The sequence below is a fragment of the Jaculus jaculus genome, chromosome 19 (genome assembly GCF_020740685.1).
Source record: "Jaculus jaculus isolate mJacJac1 chromosome 19, mJacJac1.mat.Y.cur, whole genome shotgun sequence".
Classification (NCBI taxonomy): Eukaryota; Metazoa; Chordata; class Mammalia; order Rodentia; family Dipodidae; genus Jaculus; species Jaculus jaculus.
The window spans coordinates 43890468-43907889 of record NC_059120.1 but is presented as its reverse complement, the minus strand read 5'-3'; the positions used below and the strand labels follow the sequence as shown (position 1 = coordinate 43907889).

The 17422-nt window shown below is 54.9% G+C and overlaps 2 protein-coding genes across 8 annotated transcripts; both read left to right on the top strand.

Moving 5' to 3' along the window:
* The first annotated feature begins 323 nt into the window (after nt 1-323).
* Nucleotides 324-9147, top strand: Atxn7l2 (ataxin 7 like 2). Of its 4 annotated transcripts, none has more exons than XM_004659040.2 (12): nt 330-450; nt 1708-1886; nt 2348-2413; nt 2818-2922; nt 3290-3500; nt 3733-4019; nt 4621-4703; nt 5019-5272; nt 6008-6206; nt 6353-6474; nt 6947-7742; nt 8998-9147. In XM_004659040.2, the coding sequence occupies exons 3-12, from the start codon at nt 2395-2397 to the stop codon at nt 9010-9012; spliced, it is 2091 nt and encodes a 696-aa protein (XP_004659097.2). In that variant the 5' UTR covers nt 330-450; nt 1708-1886; nt 2348-2394; the 3' UTR covers nt 9013-9147. The 4 variants fall into 4 exon arrangements, with proteins under 4 accessions (XP_004659095.3, XP_004659097.2, XP_004659098.2 ...); XM_004659041.2 differs by lacking the exon at nt 330-450 and adding an exon at nt 1085-1223 and having other exon boundaries at nt 1708-1866; XM_045138857.1 differs by lacking the exon at nt 330-450 and adding an exon at nt 1085-1223.
* Nucleotides 9148-10425: 1278 nt separating this feature from the next.
* LOC101608505 (probable transmembrane reductase CYB561D1) lies at nt 10426-15721 on the top strand. 4 transcript variants are annotated; one of them, XM_004659036.2, is made up of 3 exons: nt 10426-10620; nt 11136-11173; nt 11597-15721. In XM_004659036.2, the coding sequence occupies exons 1-3, from the start codon at nt 10473-10475 to the stop codon at nt 12098-12100; spliced, it is 690 nt and encodes a 229-aa protein (XP_004659093.1). In that variant the 5' UTR covers nt 10426-10472; the 3' UTR covers nt 12101-15721. The 4 variants fall into 4 exon arrangements, with proteins under 4 accessions (XP_004659093.1, XP_044994326.1, XP_044994324.1 ...); XM_045138391.1 differs by having other exon boundaries at nt 10426-10681; nt 11096-11173; nt 11597-11847; XM_045138390.1 differs by having other exon boundaries at nt 10427-10487.
* Nucleotides 15722-17422: the final 1701 nt, after the last annotated feature.

Here is a 17422-nt window from a genome sequence, read left to right as displayed (position 1 = left end):
GAGGGGGCGAGCACAAAATTGCGTGCACAAGGGTTAGAAGAGGAGATCCTAGGGCTTCGGTCTCTTTTCCCCTTGCAATTGTGCATTTCGGAAGGGCTCGCTCCGCCAGCTCGGTAAGGCACCAGCGCCCCTCCAGAACTACACTTCCCAGAAGGCTCTGCGGGAGTGAGGCGGCGGAGGAGGTGACAGGCGAGCTGAGTTGCGCCTGCGCGCAGGGTGAGCTGGAAAGGTAGGGGGAGAGGGAGGCGTGCCCGCGGCCGGGGCCCGAGGGGGAGGGGGCCGCGCGGCGGCGGCGCCGGGGCGGGCGCGCGTCCGCGGCGGTGATGGCGGTGCGTGAACGCGCGGCGGCAGCAATGGCCGCTCTGGAGCGCCGAGTGCCGAGTCTCGATGACTTCGCGGGACAGAGCTGGAGCTCGTGGGTGGAGCGGGCCGACTTGCCTGCGGCCGACGGTGAGTACGGCCACTCTAGAGTCCGAGGACCCCCATCACCGCGTCCCCTCCCCCACCCCGGGCCCCCTCCAGCTGAGGGGAGCCGCCGACTAGAGCCGCCGTCCGGCTCCCTGGCCCCCCAAACAAAGGACCCGCCGGGTCCTAGTGCCCGCCTGCTCAGCCACCTTCGCGCTTCCGGGTCCTAGCGCCGGCTCATCGCTCGCAGCCCACCCTGCCCACCTCTGTCTCTTTGCCAGTGCCCAGTACCTGCCCCCACATTTACTTGCCTTTATCTTTCTCCATGTCTGCTGACTTCCAGCTTCATTCCTCCTGCACCTGCTCCAGCTCTCTCCATCTGCAACAATCTTCTCCACGTGTTTCCCACGCACCCCACTTCTGTTACCCCCTCCCTACCCCTATGGTCCTTCGCCTTTTGCCCCACACCTTCGGCTCCTTTTCATCATTTGTCTGTCTGCTGCAGTGCTCACGGGCCCCCGCCCCCTCCGCATTAGTTGGTCCGTACATCCATCCATCCCTCCATCCATGCATCCATCCGCCCTCTCTTCCTCCTTCAGTCCATCCATCCATACCTCCTTCCTTTCCCCGGTCTTCTGCCCTGCCAAAGGCTCTCCTCCCTGACCCCCATTTTCTGTAGGCCCCCTGAGTACCTTTGGTGAGCCACCCTGCAACCCCTTCTGATCTTTGTCTCCTGGGCCTGAGGGAGCACCTGGCCTCGTGGCCTTTGGGGGTGACAGCAGGCATCACGCCCCGAAGAAGTTTTCAAGTGAGAAGAGGTGAAGGAGGAGACCTCATGGAGCAGTCTCTAATGACACTTGTTCTCTTTTGAGACATCTGACTTCCAGCTCCGCTCTGTCCATCATTCCCCACACTTGCATTGAAGGGACTTGAAAGAGTGGGAGCTGCTGCCCCTTGTCTCTTGCATGCCTCGCCCTGGTACCACCCCTCCTGTCTGGATATTATATAAGATTGTCAATCTCATCCGAGAAAGGGGCAAATCTGTTAGCATCAGAGAGCAGACCTAAGGGGGAGCAAAGGCCATCCTGGGACTGCCCCTTGACGAGTGGCCAAGATGGGGCCATTGTCAGGGTCTAGGTGCACTGAGAACCGGAAATGGAGTCAGATGGGTTTGGTGACTCAGAATTGATTTTTTTTTTCCAAGGGACAGGGAGGGGGCGAAGAGGTGGGGGGAAGGAGTGAGGTAGGGGGATGGGGAAAGAGCTGCTTTGCCAAGCTAAGATGTTTTTGTCATTAACCCAGAAACTGAGGTACAAGGGCAACCCCTGGACAAAGCCCCCCTAAGAAGGGGAGGGGCTTGCGTAGCTGATCAAGGAGACTTTGAAGATGCCAAAGGGCCCAAAGACATCAGTTTCTCTACTCTGTGGCCATCCTATCAGTGCAGGACCTGAGAAGCTGAGTGTAACTTTGATGATACTATGGTAACTTGGGTGGAGCAAAATGAGTTTATGGGGGTGGGGACCTGGGAGGGTGTTTGGGATGCCACAGAGTAGCAGAAAGGACCCATGTGAGAAATCTCAAGAAGGGACTCAGGGACCTGTAGAGAAATTTTCAAAAGCATTTCCCCTTTAAGTGAGGAAGCAAGCCCCAGGAAAGAATACTTACCCACACCCACCCACCTAGTCAGCATTGGAATCCTGAACTGCACCTTGGAGTGAAGCGTCTTTAAGATGGATCTTAATGGGGCTAGCACATGCCAGTGGCAGGTGAAGGAAAAATGGGCACTTGAGAATGAACCACTGAAAGGTTCTCCTGGGGACTCTGAGCACCAGGAGCTTGTCAGGAAGTATGGGCTTCACAGTGCTGGCCTGTAGGCTCTGCTGGGGTAGGAGATGGAGCTGCGGGAAGGGAGTGGGCCTTCTGAGCTGTGTTTCTCCTCTAGGGGCTGAGCTGGAGGAGAGTAGCAAAAACACGAAGAAGTTGGATGCCATGACCCTCATTAAAGAAGGTGGGAGTCAAGATATGCAGGGCTGGGACTCGGGGCAGATAGAACAGCCCTCCCGCTTCCACCAGAGGAGGTGGCTTGAAGCAGCACAACTGCTGGGGAGCCTCATTTTGATAGATCTCAAAGAGCCGTTTGCCCTGGGTGCCAGTGTCCTAGTGTTGGAGATCCTAATCATATGTGGTTGGTGTCCACCCGAGTGAAAACTTACTGGTGCCCTCTCATGTGAGGGTCCATGTATCGTGGGTCTGGTTCGATTGAACTGTGGAAGCCGGGAGCATCCAGCAGAAAGCCTGCCATGTCCATTGGGAATTAAGTGTCTTCTGAGTGGTGGGGTGGGAGTGCCATTTGATCTTTCAGGGAAATCCTGGGTCTCCAACCCTAGTGATAAGGGGCTTCTGTCTTTGCAGACATGTCTATCTTCGGGCATTGCCCTGCCCACGATGACTTCTATTTGGTTGTGTGTAACCACTGCAGCCAGGTGGTGAAGCCTCAAGCTTTCCAGAAGCATTGTGGTGAGGGGAGCTCTAGAGAGGGGCTAAGGGGTCAGGGGAAGGTAGAACACAGATTTCTTAGGACGGTGTCCTTTGGGAGGCCCTGTGGGGTAAAGGAGGGTGGTGATGGAGATAGGAAGGTCCTGGGGGGAGAGTGTTGTGGGAGTCCGAGTTATTGTTTAAACAAATGGCCAGTGTCAGTGGGGTGGGGAAGGTTCAGAAAGCTTGTTGTAGACTTTCAATCGGGAAAGGAAAGGAGACAGACTCACAGCCCAAGCTGTGGAAACTGAGATGCTGCAAAGTGACCTGGTGGGCTAGTTAGGAAGACTGGGGAAGGAGGCAGGCAATACCACTCACCTCCATTACTCTCTCCACCTCCTGGTGACAGAAAGAAGACATGGGCCCCTCAGCAAGCTTTATGCCCGGGCCCCACCCCCACCTCCAGCCCCTGCCAGCTCTCAGAAATGCCATGTAGTGAATGGGCAGGGCCCATCATGTAGGGCCCCAGGTTCTACCAAAACCTCCTCCAGGGAGAAGGGCCAGGGGTCCCGGAGCCGTGGCCACCAGCCTCCTGAGAAGACGCAGAAGGACAGCCTCTGGTAAGAAGAGGCTGTAGACCGACCCTGTTCCAGGGAGGGGTTGACACTAATGGAGCTAGCGCTCTCTGTAGCTCCCTGTGTGTATTCCATGGAACATGGGCTCCCTTTTCTCCACGCCTCTCCTGGAGCCCACCCAAGTTCCAGGGCTGGGGAGGAGATGGCTCTGGGCTAGAGTCCAGACCCCAGTCCCAGCCTCGCCACCTCCCAGCCCATACCCTCTCTCCATGTGTAGCCTTTTCGTGCCTGTGGTGAATCTGGAGAAGATGTCCAGTCTCCCGAAGCCTGATGGACATGGGATCAGGGTGGCCCCACCCTCTGCTTTCCTCAGTCAGCCAGGCGGCCTCCCAAAGGACTCCCCTGGAAAAGCTCCCATGGCTCCCCCTCCTAAAGAACCTTCTGGCAGAGAGAGCATCGAGTTAATCCCTGGTGAGGGCTCCAGTCACCGGGCCGAAGGCAGTCCCCCAGAGAAAGAGCCCAGTGGGGCCAGGATGCCCTCGAAAACCCACCGGAAGATGGCTCGTGAGTAGTCATGGTCATGGGGGGAGGCTGTCAGAAAGGTAGAGACTCCCTTGGGTTGCTTAGTCCTTGGAATGAAACGGTTAGAAATCAAGAAGGAATGAGCCACACTGGGCCTGTCTGTTATAGCTTGCAGGACACAGGAACCCCATTACATCCTGTCCTGCTTGTTCCCAGGAAGCACCTCTACCCAGGTCTCTGGAGCTAGGCTGATGGAACCTTTGCCTAAGCAGGCGAAATCACTCTTTCTCACCTTGGGTTGTTCTCTGATAGCTCCTTTCTTATATCTCCCTGCTGGCTTTTCTGGCATCCCAGAGGTCTATGACTGCTGTTGCTTTTTGATATGGACTGCCCTGTTTTAGGCTTGGAGTATTCCCAGAGGAGTGCTGGGCCAGGGTCTGGGCTGGGGCTGGGAGTGGCTAATGCCCAACAAAGATCTGGATGTCCAGAAGTTTCTCTAGAAGGCAGTGCCCCACACCGAAGGCCTGGAGGCTCTTCTGCCTTAGTCCTGCTGCTTCTTGGGCCCTTGGCAGGAAGAGGCCAGATACTCTCACAGAACTCCAAGAAATGCTCTTCACATTCATTGGAACCTCTCTCCCTACAGGAAAGGAGTGTGACCTCAACAGGCAGTGTGGGGTCATCAATCCAGAGACCAAAAAGATCTGTACGCGTCTACTGACCTGCAAGGTAACCCTCATTAGTACTGCATGGTGAGGGAGGTCAGCACAGACAAGAAACCTGGACAAGAAGAGGAATTTAGAAGTTATAAGAGACTTAGTTCAAGGGATGGGAGATGAGGCTACTCCCCCAGTAGGCACAAGGTGAGAGGAACATCCCCCACCCCAGAGGAGGTTTTCAGTCCCGTCGGGCAGTACAACAGACACACAGACACATCCACAACACGGTCATCCCCTGCTCCTATCCCTTCCCCTTCCTCAGGCTAGAGCACCACGCTGCCTCGCACCCACCCCACGCAGCTCACGCCGCCTCCTCGTGTTCTAGATCCACTCAGTGCACCAGCGCCGGGAGGTCCAGGGCCGGGCCAAGGACTTTGATGTGCTAGTGGCAGAACTGAAGGCCAATTCCCGCAAAGGAGAGTCTCCCAAGGAGAAGAGCCCAGGGCGCAAGGAGCCAGCTCTTGAGCGGCCCTCCCAGGAGCCTCTGTGCTCAGTCCAGGGTGTGGCAGCCGTGGCTGTCCCCAGCAGCACCTTCTCTGCTCGGTCCAAGCCAGCCTACCCATACTGCGCACTTCCCAGGTACGTCCAGAATGCAATCCCCGCCTCACTTGGGATACTTGGCCCCTAGAGCACCAGAGAAACCTGGAGACAGGCCCAGGAAATATCCTGGAAGACGGGCTCACTCGCCCTGAGTGTGGGGGGGGGATACATGGTCCCTGGCCAGGTCTCTGGAAACAGGCGACTCCCCTGTTCTTGCCCCAGGTAGTCCACAGCACCCCAGCCTCTCTGTTATTAGGGAGCTAAGAGGGTCACAATCCTGGGTGATGTGTATTCATTCACTGGCCCCTTCGTGTGCAGAGGCTGCGCTGGACCCTGGGGAGAGCCTGCCTTGCCGAAGGAGACACACATCTCTGCCTGTAACACGAGGGGCAGACACGAAACCCAGGCTCAGCTCCCAGACAGGCTCACAGGAATATGTGATGCAAGATGGGGGTTGAGAGAGTTGACTGGGCTGACCAGAGCCGGGTTGCAGTTAAGCTCAGAAGATTTTCTGGAGGAGGCGAATCTGGAGCAGATTTTTGCCCCTAAGGAGGCAGGGCTTGGAAAGTGAAGGGGCTGGGAGAGAACCCCTTGGGAGCTGTGGTCCCGTGCTCTATCTCTTACTCTGTGAGCTCTTTCATGCCTTCCCATCCTATCCTCTGGTTACCCAGGAGGGTATCTGCCCTGGCGTTTTGAGTTTTATGGGTTCAGGGACACGTCCACCCTGACCCCACACCAGTCACATTGTCCTTACATCCTTTTTGGCCCTTCCAGGTCCCGGGCCTCCTCTGAGAGTGAGTTGGACGATGAAAGCCCCTGTGGCGGTGATGGGGACCCAGGCCTGTTCCCTTTCCCTCTGCCCCGGGGCGGGGCCCAGGCATCCAGCGAGGAAAGTGAGGAGGAGGGGATATCTGATGACCTCTCCCTCCCCCCTGACTGCCATTATGCAACCAGACCCCCACGGCCACAGGCGGTAAGGACCTGGGGCAAGGGCCTGGGTGGGGATAGCTCAGTCCTCCTGGCCCAGAATATGGGGAGGAGGTCACGTATTGTTTGCAGGTGCCTTTCTGCACCTCAGACCCCACCAGCCATATTCCTTCCTTCCTTTTCTGCCTCCAGTTTTGCACCTTTGGGAGCCGGCTAGTGAGCCCAGGATGCTATGTGTTTAGCCGCCGGCTGGACCGGTTCTGCTCAGCACTTAGCTCCATGTTGGAACGGCACCTCAGCTCACACATGTGGAAGTGAGTCTCACAGATCTAGGACTCCCCTTCTCCGGCCTCGGTGTGCATGAGATTCAGAACGCCCAGTCCCTCACGCATACGCACTGGTGCGCCTTGGCGAATGGCAGGAGGATCCCAGATGGAGAGTGGCATGAAGTGGGTGGAGACTTAGCAGCCTGGAGCAAAGCATGAGTGGGTGGTCTGGAGGTGAATCCTGTCTGACCAATCATGGCTACTGCCTTCCTTCTGGGTAACACAGAATAGGCAGTGTCCACGCTGAGGTTATTAGGGGTCTACACACTGTTCACATATACTGCGCTAGGTCATTCATTCCTCCCTGTGCCTTCGTCAGCCCTCAGTTCCAGTGTCTCCCAGCAGATGGCAGCAGCTCTAGGGCTCTGGTGGCCATTTCTGAGGGTGGAGAGACTGGTATGTGTTGGGGAGATCCTGATATTTGCTTGGCAGTCAAAGTGGGGCTCTGTTTTTACTGCAGGAAGATTCCACCGGCAGCTGAACCTCCACCCCACCTTGTCAGTTCCCCCTTATCTGCTCCCCTAAGCCCATCTTCTATGGGCAGCTGTCCCCGACTTCCAGGCCCATCCCCCAGACCTGCTTGCTCAGCCTCCACACCCCCCACCAAGGACAGCCTTGTCCCTAGCTACCCTGCAGGCTCCCCCAGTGTAGCAGCCGCCTGCAGCCAGGCGGAGTGCATGGGCGGAAGCCAGGCTATCACCTCACCTCTGCCTGCCAACACACCATCTCCGTCCTTCAGCAAACTGCCACCTTCCAAGGCTAGCAAGTCATCCAAAGGCAAGGATGGGGCAGAGGCGGAGGCCCCATCTCGAAAGCGGAAGTTATCCCCTGGCCCCACCACTTTCAAACGGACCTGCATCCTGGAGCCTGCTGGGAAAGGCAAAACCTCTGGTTGTCGGGCTCTCTCAGCTAAGACTAAAACAGCCCTGGGCATGGGGCTTAATGGAACAGTGGGGCCAAGAGTTAAGCGGTCGGGGCCCCTGGACTGTCGGAGCCCCCCTCACCCATCCCCCATACCAGTCAAGGCTTCTCAGCTAGAGAACCGAGGAGCAGCTGGACACCCATCCAAGGCCCTGCCGACTACCTGCCTCTCTGAGGAGGAGGTAGCCAAGAAGCGGAAAAACCTGGCCACCTACTGCCGGCCAGTGAAGGCCAAGCACTGTCAAGCTAGTGCCCCTGCTGATGCGGCTTGCTCTGTGCGTCGCAAGAAGCCGGGACCAGCCCTGGCCTTTGAGGAGAAGTGCTCCACATTGAAGGTACCATCCCAGTTCCCTGAAGCGCATGGACAGAGCGAAGTCGGGAAGGCTGGGGCTAGGAACACAGTGGGTATGTGAGATGGAGAAGGTGCTAAGGCAGTAGCTGCAGAGAAGGGAATACAGGAAAATTTAAGAGTTCCTGGACTGCCTACTTTAGGGAAAGGCAGGTCAGCTTTTACCAAGGTGGCTCCAGCTTTTTTGAAAAAAATATTTTTATTTATTTATTTATTTATTAGAGAGTGAGAGAATGGGCACGCCAGGGCATCTAGCCACTGCAAACACATTCACCACCTTGTGCATCTGGCTTATATGGGTCCTGGGAAATTGAACCTGAGTCCTTTGGCTTTGCAGGCAAGTGCCTTAACCACTAAGCCATCTTGCCAGCCCAGCCTCAGCTTTTGCCTAATGGACTTTCTCCTATCCCCAGTCCGCTCTCTCCTCCTTGGGCTCAGGACAAGTTGTCCCACCCTGCACTTGCTTCGCCTTTAATCAAAGACCACTTTTTTTTTTTTTTTTTTCGAGGTAGGGTCTCACTCTAGCCCAGGCTGACCTGGAATTCACTATGCAGTCTCAGGGTGGCCTCAAACTCACAGCGATCCTCCTACCTCTGCCTTCCAAGTGCTGGGATTAAAGGCTTGTGCCACCATGCCCAGCAAAGACCACTTCTTTTTGAGTTGCTGTGGCTATACTGACTCTGGAGGGAAGGGGCAAGGGGTGTTTGGGTCTCTGAGCTATGTCCTAACATGCCAAGTAGCTGGGCGGTTAGGCCAGCTCTGCTCTTGGATCCTTCCTCCGGTGTCAGGGCATTGGAGGGCAGGTACCTACCTTACCTGTGCGCCCACGTCCAGGTTCTAAGATGACAGCAGGTTCTCCAGGGTTTCGCGTAAGCCTACAGTCAGGTGCCTTATATGTTGGAGCCTGTTTTTTGGGCTGTCCATTTGGACTCGGCAAGGAGGGACTTCTAGGAGGTGGGATAGGGGAATGCTGTCCTGGCTTAGGCCCAGGTCATGTGTCTGCTGACTCCTCCCTCCGTTCTCCTGGCCCCCAGAGGGGAGTGAAGACTGACAGTTACCGAGGGCCTGACTGCTCTCCAGCTCCACCACCCAGGCTGCCTCTGTTGGGCTGCCATGTCTCTTCCCCTTGCTCAGTTTTACTTACCAGGCCAGCGGAAGGGTTAGTCATGATAGGCTGTGTAATTCACTAGGCAGATGACTGGTAGGCCCCCACCCTGACCCTCTCTCTTGTCTTCCTACAGTCAAAAGCCCATTAACGAGAAAGTGCCTGTCCACTGCAACGGAGCCGCCAGCACCTCCTCCCCTCCAGATCCGGGCCCAGGCTGCTGCCGCTTTTTATAACTTTATATTATTTTTTTTAAGAAAAAAAAAAACTCTTTAAAATACCTCAAGACTGTCTCCCTGTTCTGTTGCTGCTAAGAAAATATAAAAACAGAAACATAGAAAAGGAAGAAAAACAATGTAGCAAAATGAGTGTCCTTACTGTCCCTAATCCCATCCTGGAAGACAGGACAGGCAGCCAAACTCCAGCATGGTGCATAAGGGCGTGTACACACACACACACACACACAGGAAATACTGGGTTTGTATCACTGGGGAGTCTTCTCAAGATAGAGTGATAAGGCTCTGAATGAGCGAGGCTCCCCAGAATCTTAACCCCAGAGACTACTGTGGTCTACTGGGAAGGGACACTACCGGTGAGGAGAGCCACGCCTCTGGCTCTACTCCTGGGTCTGTGTCTTGAGGGTCTGTGGGAGTTGCCTTATGGCCCGTTACTGGTTTCCGGTAGACTATAAACCTTAGTCCCTCTCCAGATATTTCCTTGAGTTTTTTGACTGTTCCTGCCCTTCCCTCTACTTAAAAGCAGCCTTGGTTTCTCAGCTATGCAGACAGCTTGAGGGGACTGGTAACTGTCTTGGGATGGAGTCCCTGGTCTGTGCTGTACTGCTTGTTCTGGTCTTCCTGGCGTTTTCCCTTAAGGATGGGGTGAAGCCTCTTCCAGGCAATCCTCCTTAGACTCGGCCACATCTTTTTGGAGGTCGGAGGGAGAAAGGGTTTAGAACTTGGGTTGGGGGAGGCCTAGTTCCTTGGGATCGCTTCGCTCCTCAGCGCTTAGCAGCTGTTTAGGAGGTAGCAAGAGCTGAGGGTGCCCTTGGCCTCAGAGCATCTCACCGGGCACAGCTGTGCAGCCACGAGTGAGACTGGCATTCCTTCTTTTGGTCCGCAAACCTGAATTCAGCACATACAGGGTATTTTTTTTTTTTTGGCCTTGTCTTCTTTTTAGTTTCCCTTGTGTTTAGGCGGGGAGGAATCTTATTTCCTTAACAAGCCAGAAGAGGAGATGTTAGGAGACAGAGAGCAGCTGTGGGAACTCATTGCTTCTGGAAACTGCTCAAAACCCTGGTTTCACACTCTTGGTGTGTGACGTGCGGTTTCGCTGCAGTCAGGTACCACGCTTGTACTCCGCGCAGGCTGCCTGAGGTCGCGAAGATAACCAGGCGCTGGCTGGGGTGGGAGCCGTCCGGGTCTGCGGCGCTCGGGAAGCCGAGGCGCTTCTCCCCCGGCCTCCAGGGGGCACTGTGGGCACCTCCGCCGCGCGGCCCGCGGCATCCCGCGGGGAGGAGCCTCTCGGGCAGCCGCCCCCGCCTCCGCGATTGCAAACCCGGAAGAATCCTCTGGCAGCTGGGTCGTGCGGGCTGGCGGGCCGGGCTCGGCCATGCAGCCCCCGGAGGTAGGTCTGCTTCCCGCTCCAGCGAGGGAGCCGAGACTGACCCGCTGGCTGCGGAGAGGCAGTGGGATCTTGGCGCACCTCGTAGCTTTGGGCTTCACCATCTTTCTGACTGTGCTGTCCCGGCCAGGAACCAGTAAGTGCGTGGGGAGGGGCGGGCCGTGGGAGGGGGCGGGGCCGAGGGGGCCGCTTCGGTGGTGGGGGGGTGGGGGCTGGAGCGGTGACGGTGGACCCCCGAGCTCTGCGCCGGCCGGCGGGAGAGGTTGCGATGGCCTGGTGGGCGGGGCCGGGCAGTGCTGGGAGGGTGAGTAGGCGGGCAGACGTGTGAAACTGCAGGAGGGAGTGATACTTCGGATGCCCGCTCGATGCCAGTGAAAGCGTGAGGCTGAGGTCTACTCTAGGACCAGGCTGGCAGCCGGGAGGGGCCAAACGGGGAACCCAGGCCAAGGTGGGGTGTTTGCAGTTGTTCGTCTTGACGCCCCTTTGCTTCCCTTTTGCCTTAAGGTCCTTATTATTGATTAGGCTTGAAGATGGAATGCTGACCTTCCCTCCACCCCCCCACCCCCTCCCCCGTGGCCAAACTCTTGACGTTCCACTTAGCCATGGGTTAGGTTAGTGCCCGGCCATCAGCCTGTTCTCTTTGATTCTCAGGTCTTTTCTCCTGGCACCCTGTGTTCATGGCCTTGGCGGTGAGTTTTGATACGTTTTGTTTAGCTTCACCCCTGGGGAAGCAGCCAAGCTTTCCGAAGGCTCAGGCTTTCTAAGGGTCACAGAGGTGGGGGAAACAGCTACAGCCTCTTTTCCTGTAACCTGTGAGATTAGGGCAAAGGGAATAAAACGCACTGTTGTCGAGAAGGTTGGGAGGGCACGGAAGATGATTCGCTTCTGGGGCCTGAAGGGAAGAAATGGAGTAGGATGTTATCAAGTCTTTGCCCCCAAAGTTCAGGAGAAGAGTTTAATGGGTGCTGACCTACTGGTCGAGAAAGGGCCTGTGTGAGGCAGGTCCTGGAAGTCCTCATCCTTGTCCTCTTGTCTGGACCCATGATAACACTTTCTTTTTCCCAGGTCTGGATGCAGACTACAGGCTTACTGGCCTTCTCCTGTGTTTACAGTTCTGCCTCTGCATGGCTGAAGCCATCCTCCTCTTCTCACCTGAGCACTCCCTGTTTCTCTTCTGCTCTCGAAAGGCCCGGATTCGCCTCCACTGGGCGGGGCAGACTGTAGCCATCCTCTGTGCTCTCCTGGGCCTGGGCTTCATCGTCTCCAGCAAGATTCGAAGTGAGCTGTCCCATCTGGTGTCCTGGCACAGCTGGCTAGGAGCTCTGACACTACTGGCCACTGGTATACAGGCGCTTTATGGGCTCTGTCTCCTCTGTCCACAGGCAGCCAAGGTTTCAAGGGTGGCTCGCCTCAAGCTCTACCATCTGACATGTGGACTGGTGGTCTACTTGATGGCCACAGTCACAGTGCTTTTGGGCATGCACTCGGTGTGGTTCCAGGCCCAGATCAAAGGTGCAGCCTGGTACCTGTGCCTGGCATTGCCACTGTACCCAGCCCTGGTGATCATGCACCAGATTTCCAGCTCCTACTTGCCAAGGAAGAAAGTGGAGATGTGACTCCAAACTCCGAATCTAGGTGGGATACTTGCCTTGGACTTAAGTGGTTCATTGATGACCTTCAAAGGACCTACTTCAGACGCAGTTGGGGTTTTGCACTTCAAGCTGTAGAGACCCAAGCTGTTATGATTGAGGGATGACTCAGTGAATCAAACTGAGAAATGTTGCTGGGTGCAAGTGGAAGGTGATGAAGAACTTGGAGCTGAAACCTTCACTCTTGATGGAAGATAGAAATATTAACTGGTGGTGGTGATGACGGTGGTGGGCATTTCTTACTTGTGTGCCTGATGGAAAAGCCGGGTTCCTGCAAGTTATGAATGGCAACCATGAATACCTGGGTCCCTTTTAAGAAAGCAATGTGATGGAGAGTGCCTGTGAATCTTGCTTGTGGGTCCTCTTGGGCTGTGCTTTCCAGTCAACCTTCGATAAGTCCCATATCTCAGGATTTCAGTTCCCTCATCTGAAAGGCCCTCCTAGCCCTGGACCATGTGGCCTGTTTAGCTGACCCAGGGTGTGATTTTTACTTTTATTTTCTATTTACTACCTGGAAGGACTGGTCTGCCCTTGTATCCCTGCAGAATCTATGCTCTTGGGCATGTACTCAGTTCCAGGCCTAGATGGACCCAGGGCCTGAGAGTCAGGCACTGTGGAGCGCAGGGGCCCAGATGAGGATCTCCTGAACTGTTAAGACAGAAAGAGCACGAAAGTCACTTTAAAGTTCTTCAGAGGAGCAGAAGGGCATTAGCTTCTCCGAACTCTTGGTTCTTGGCTGGGCTAAGCTTCCTTCGGCCCACCTTCGGATCTGGGCTGCAGAACCTGGGTGTGTTCCCTCCCCACCACCCAGCCTCAGGGCCAAGATTCTTATTCCTGAGCATCTTGTGTTTTGCCCTCCGGGCTTAGGGTCTTGACTTAGTGCATTTAATCATGGAGCTAATTCCAAAACTTCGAGAACAAAATAAGGGTCAAGGAAGTGGAGTAGGATGCTTGATCCTAGAAAAGTCTCCCTGTTGCCCTTCTTCTCTCATCTTTTACACTGTCCTCGGTTGTCTTCTGACCTGAGAGGGGAATGAGTGGTGTCAGCTAGGCTGTCTTCCCTGCAGATACCTCTCCTTGGTCCGGATCCAGGCAGTTCCTCAGACTGCCCTCCGTGGTGAAAGCTGGATACCAAAATGGTTAGCTGTGATCTAGCCCAGTCAGGCAGATGGGCTTTCCGTAGGCAGTGGCAAGGACTGAAGACCACTGAGCCAGAAGGCTTCCCCAGAGTTTTCTGTGAAGAAGACAGAGGCCAACAAACTCTGGAGGCCTGTGTAGGCGTCGGGGCTTCTACTGAGGCCAGGGGAAGCACCACTCAGGGCCGTGGATGTCCCAGGCCTCCTGGAGACGTCAGGCCTCCTCTCCAGGCGGATCAAAGCAAGAAGACTTCTGTGATTCAAGAGAACGGGAATGTGGATTGAAGGGGCAGAAGCCTCCTGCCAGTGGACTTCACCGTGCATTTCCTGGGTCTAGTGGCCTCTTCTGAGACCCTCTTAAGCATTAAGCAGCAAACAGAAGCTCCTGCCACGCAGAGGGCAGCCATTCCTGTCTCTTTCATTGCCCTCTCTCCCCTCTCAAACCATCCAGTGTGCTGGGAACGTGGATGGAATGCTTACTGACCAGCATGAAAGAGTTTCTCACTGGGGTCACTTTGATTTGGGATCCCATCTCTTCTACCCTGGTCAGGGCCAGTGTGGGGGTGGGGAGTGCTTGTCTTATCGCCACAGGCTGGGCCAGGTGAGGCTCGGCAGCTTGAGAGCACACCAGCAGTGGGGGAAAGCCTGAGCCCGCTCGAGGTGTCGTCTCCTCCCAGGTGGTGCGGGGGTTGGCGGGCGGGCGGGCAGGCGTGCTGACAGCCGGCAGTTTGCGTGGGTTGTGCCATCTGATGTCTATTCCCAGCCCTGGGAGGAAGGAGAGTCATTTATATTCTGCAGGAAGAAGAGACCCAGCTGTCGCCCCTCTGACCAGTGGGCCTAGAGGGCAGCAGTACAGGGCCAAGAGGGGGACAAAGAGGGTCCCCTGCTTAGCTGGGTGTGATTGCAGTATAGAAAATAAGTCGCCAGGAGGAGCCCTTCTTCCTGACAGGCCAGATTGGGAGGGGACTTCCCACCCCTCCTGTGTTTTCACTCTCCATCACCACCTGCCCTCACATCCTGGGGCAGCAGCTGGACAACCATTAGGCCTCTGTGCCAGGGCATTCTCCTCCTCCACCTGGGGCCTCAGTGGTTGCCAGCTGCATATGCCTCCTGGCTGGGTGCTCCCCCACTCCTCTTTGTGTCTCCTAGTGACTAGGTACTACCTGGACTTCTCTGAAGTGAGGCAGGGCCTTGGAGAAGCACATGGCTGCCTTCTCCTTTTCCTTAACTGGGGATAGCTGCTAGCAGCCACCCTGTTTTGCTTTAAAAAAAAAAAAAAAAAGCCTATCTTTTGCACAAATTTCCATATCAGGCCTAAGTCCTGATTCATATGTGATTGTGTTCTAAGTTTGATTATATTCAACCTTGAGGACATTAGAAATATAGATGGTTTTGTAGCAAATCCAAATGGTAATGGGTGTACTATTTAGGTTTGCATTCCCCTCCCAAGCCCCAGTGGTTCCTGTAACCTCTCTTTCCCTTGAGCTCCATCGGGGCTGGGGGTGGAGTTGAATGGCAGGAGCTCCACTTCTGAGGAAGTCTTCCTTCTTTACCTCCTTGGCTGTCATCCTCATCCAAGATCGGCTGCTATCACTTGCCAGTCCTGCTTCCTTCTCCCCACCCCTTCAAGGCAGGCCACCCTTCCTCTCTCTCACTGGCCTGCCCCTTCTTTCTCATTGTCTCCACCCTTCCACCCCCATGTGTGGCTGCGGTGGATCTTGTTTTTCAAACCTCACTGTGGGAGATCCAGGCATCTTCCCTAAGCCAGCTGGTTGCTGTGCCGAGGCCTGTTCAGAGTTAATAATAATCATTAGTTGAATGGTGCTGGGGCCTCTCAGCTCCAGATCTTCAAGCACTCGCAGGCCGAGTCAGCCAGCCTTCACGATCCCCCTCTTCCTGGGCTGAGGAGTGCACCGGCAGGGGGAGGCACTGTGGGAGAGGGTCCAGATTCTCGCCGCCTGGAACATGCCTGCAGCCCCTCTCTTCTAGAGCAGGCCCTGAGGATCTGCTCCATAAACGAAGAAGGCCCGAGTCTTGACAAAGGTTCATGATACGTAGGGAGCACAGTATGCTCAGCTGATACTAGTGGCAGCCGAGCCTCTCGTGCGCTTGTCCTTCTGTCTACCTGCCTTACCCTCTGGAGGACACCCTTGGTCTTGATGCCCCTCAGCAAGCGCGGGGAGCAGGGAGACTTCTGTTTTTAAGTGCTGTCAATGTCTTTTCGTCTGATGGGCACAAAGTGCCTGTGTATCATGAACTGAAGGGTGGGGGCGTCAGCCTGGGAGCTGGGAGAGCTGCTCTGTGACATAGGCCCTAACACTGGTGTGGTCATGGGCGAACTGCTTGCTATCTGACCTACCTCACAGGGATGTTGTGAGGGTTAGATGAGAGGACAAATGTTAACAGGCACTCAAAACTCAAAGCATTAAACAACTGCAAGCAGGTGGTATTATGTGCTGTCCATTTGTCCCTCACTGAGCTGGGCTCTTCCTAGAATGCAGTAAAGTATGGACAGTGGTACTTGGGGAACTCAAGTCTCAGCCATCATAAGCAAGCACGCATTTCAACCTCTACATGTGAGGTCCACTCTTACCCTCCTACCAGAGATGCTCCCAAGTTCCTGACTCCTGAGGTTCATCCTAAGGGTCGCTTACATGGTATTTTCAAGTCACAGGGCTGAATGTAAATCTCAGAGTCAGTACAGCTTCCCCTCAGTCTAGCCTGCAGTGCTAGGGCTGGTCTTAGGAGTTTCTGGTTGCAACTTAGCCAACTCTGTCCTCCCTAACTCTGTCCTTAGGGAAGAGGCACACAGGCCAGGAAGTGAGAATCAATAGGAGTGAGCACTGAGCTTTCTCTCTGACCCTGTAGTTTCACCTCTGGAAATTCAGACCCACATTCCAGGCACGGGGTATGCTACCGGGAGGAACTTAGTTCCTGGCTTCCAGGGGTCCACAGCTTTAAGGTCCCCTTTCCTGTTTCCGGTTCTTATGGTGGGATCATAGTCTCCTCCGCCTTCTCAAAATGCTTTATTGAAATTCACACACACTCACACATGCACACACACACACCACATACACACATGCCTGAAAGCAGCTCCATTTAAATTAAGTTAAAGGAAGATACTTTCCACTCCATTTTTCTAGGAGCAGGCAGCAGTTGCTCTGGAGTGGACACACAAAGGCAGGAGCGACGGCAGCACAGAGACCTGGACATTTGTTTTTATATCTTAATTGTTGTGTCCATCCTGGCATTCAGGAATGAAGCATGAATAAGGCATTGTGGGCATAAACAGCCTAAGATCTTGTCACCAGTGTGGCTGAAAGATGAGAGGCCAGTGCCCAGAACTACCTTAGAGGGTGGCAGGAAGTAGATGGTCTCTGCACTGAGCAGGGCTTGACAGACACAAATTAGTGACACAACCTTTCAGGTTCGGCTAGTTGGCAATGTGGTCATAAGTCAGTTTTCAAGCTGGGCATAGTGGCACATGCCTTTAATCCCAGCACTCAGGAGGCAGAAGTAGGAGGATCGCCGAGAGTTCAAGGCCACCCTAAGACTGCATAGTTAATTTCAGGTCAGCCTGAGCTAGAGTGAAACCCTACCTTGAAAAAACAAAACAAAACAAAAAAATCGAAAAACAGCAACAACAAAAAAAGTCAATTTTCAATCCATCTACTAATGTCAAAATTTCCCAAACGTGTGTGTGTGTGTGGTGGGGGAGTGTTGTTTGATGTAGTGCCTCACTGTAGCCCAGGCTGACCTGGAATTCACTCTAGTCCCAGGCTGGCCTCAAATTCATATCAATCTTCCTAACTCTGCCTCCCCAGTGCTGGGATTGAAGGTGTGTGCCGCCATGCCCCACCCAGGTGTTTTTTTTTATTTTTATTTTTATTTATATATTTGAGAGCGACAGACACAGAGAGAAAGACAGGTAGAGGGAGAGAGAGAGAATGGGCACGCCAGGGCTTCCAGCCTCTGCAAACGAACTCCAGACGCGTGCGCCCCCTTGTGCATCTGGCTAACGTGGGACCTGGGGAACCGAGCCTCGAACCGGGGTCCTTAGGCTTCACAGGCAAGCGCTTAACCGCTAAGCCATCTCTCCAGCCCACCCAGGTGTTTTTTAACCTCTCTTTTAAGCAGATGAAGGAACTGTTTC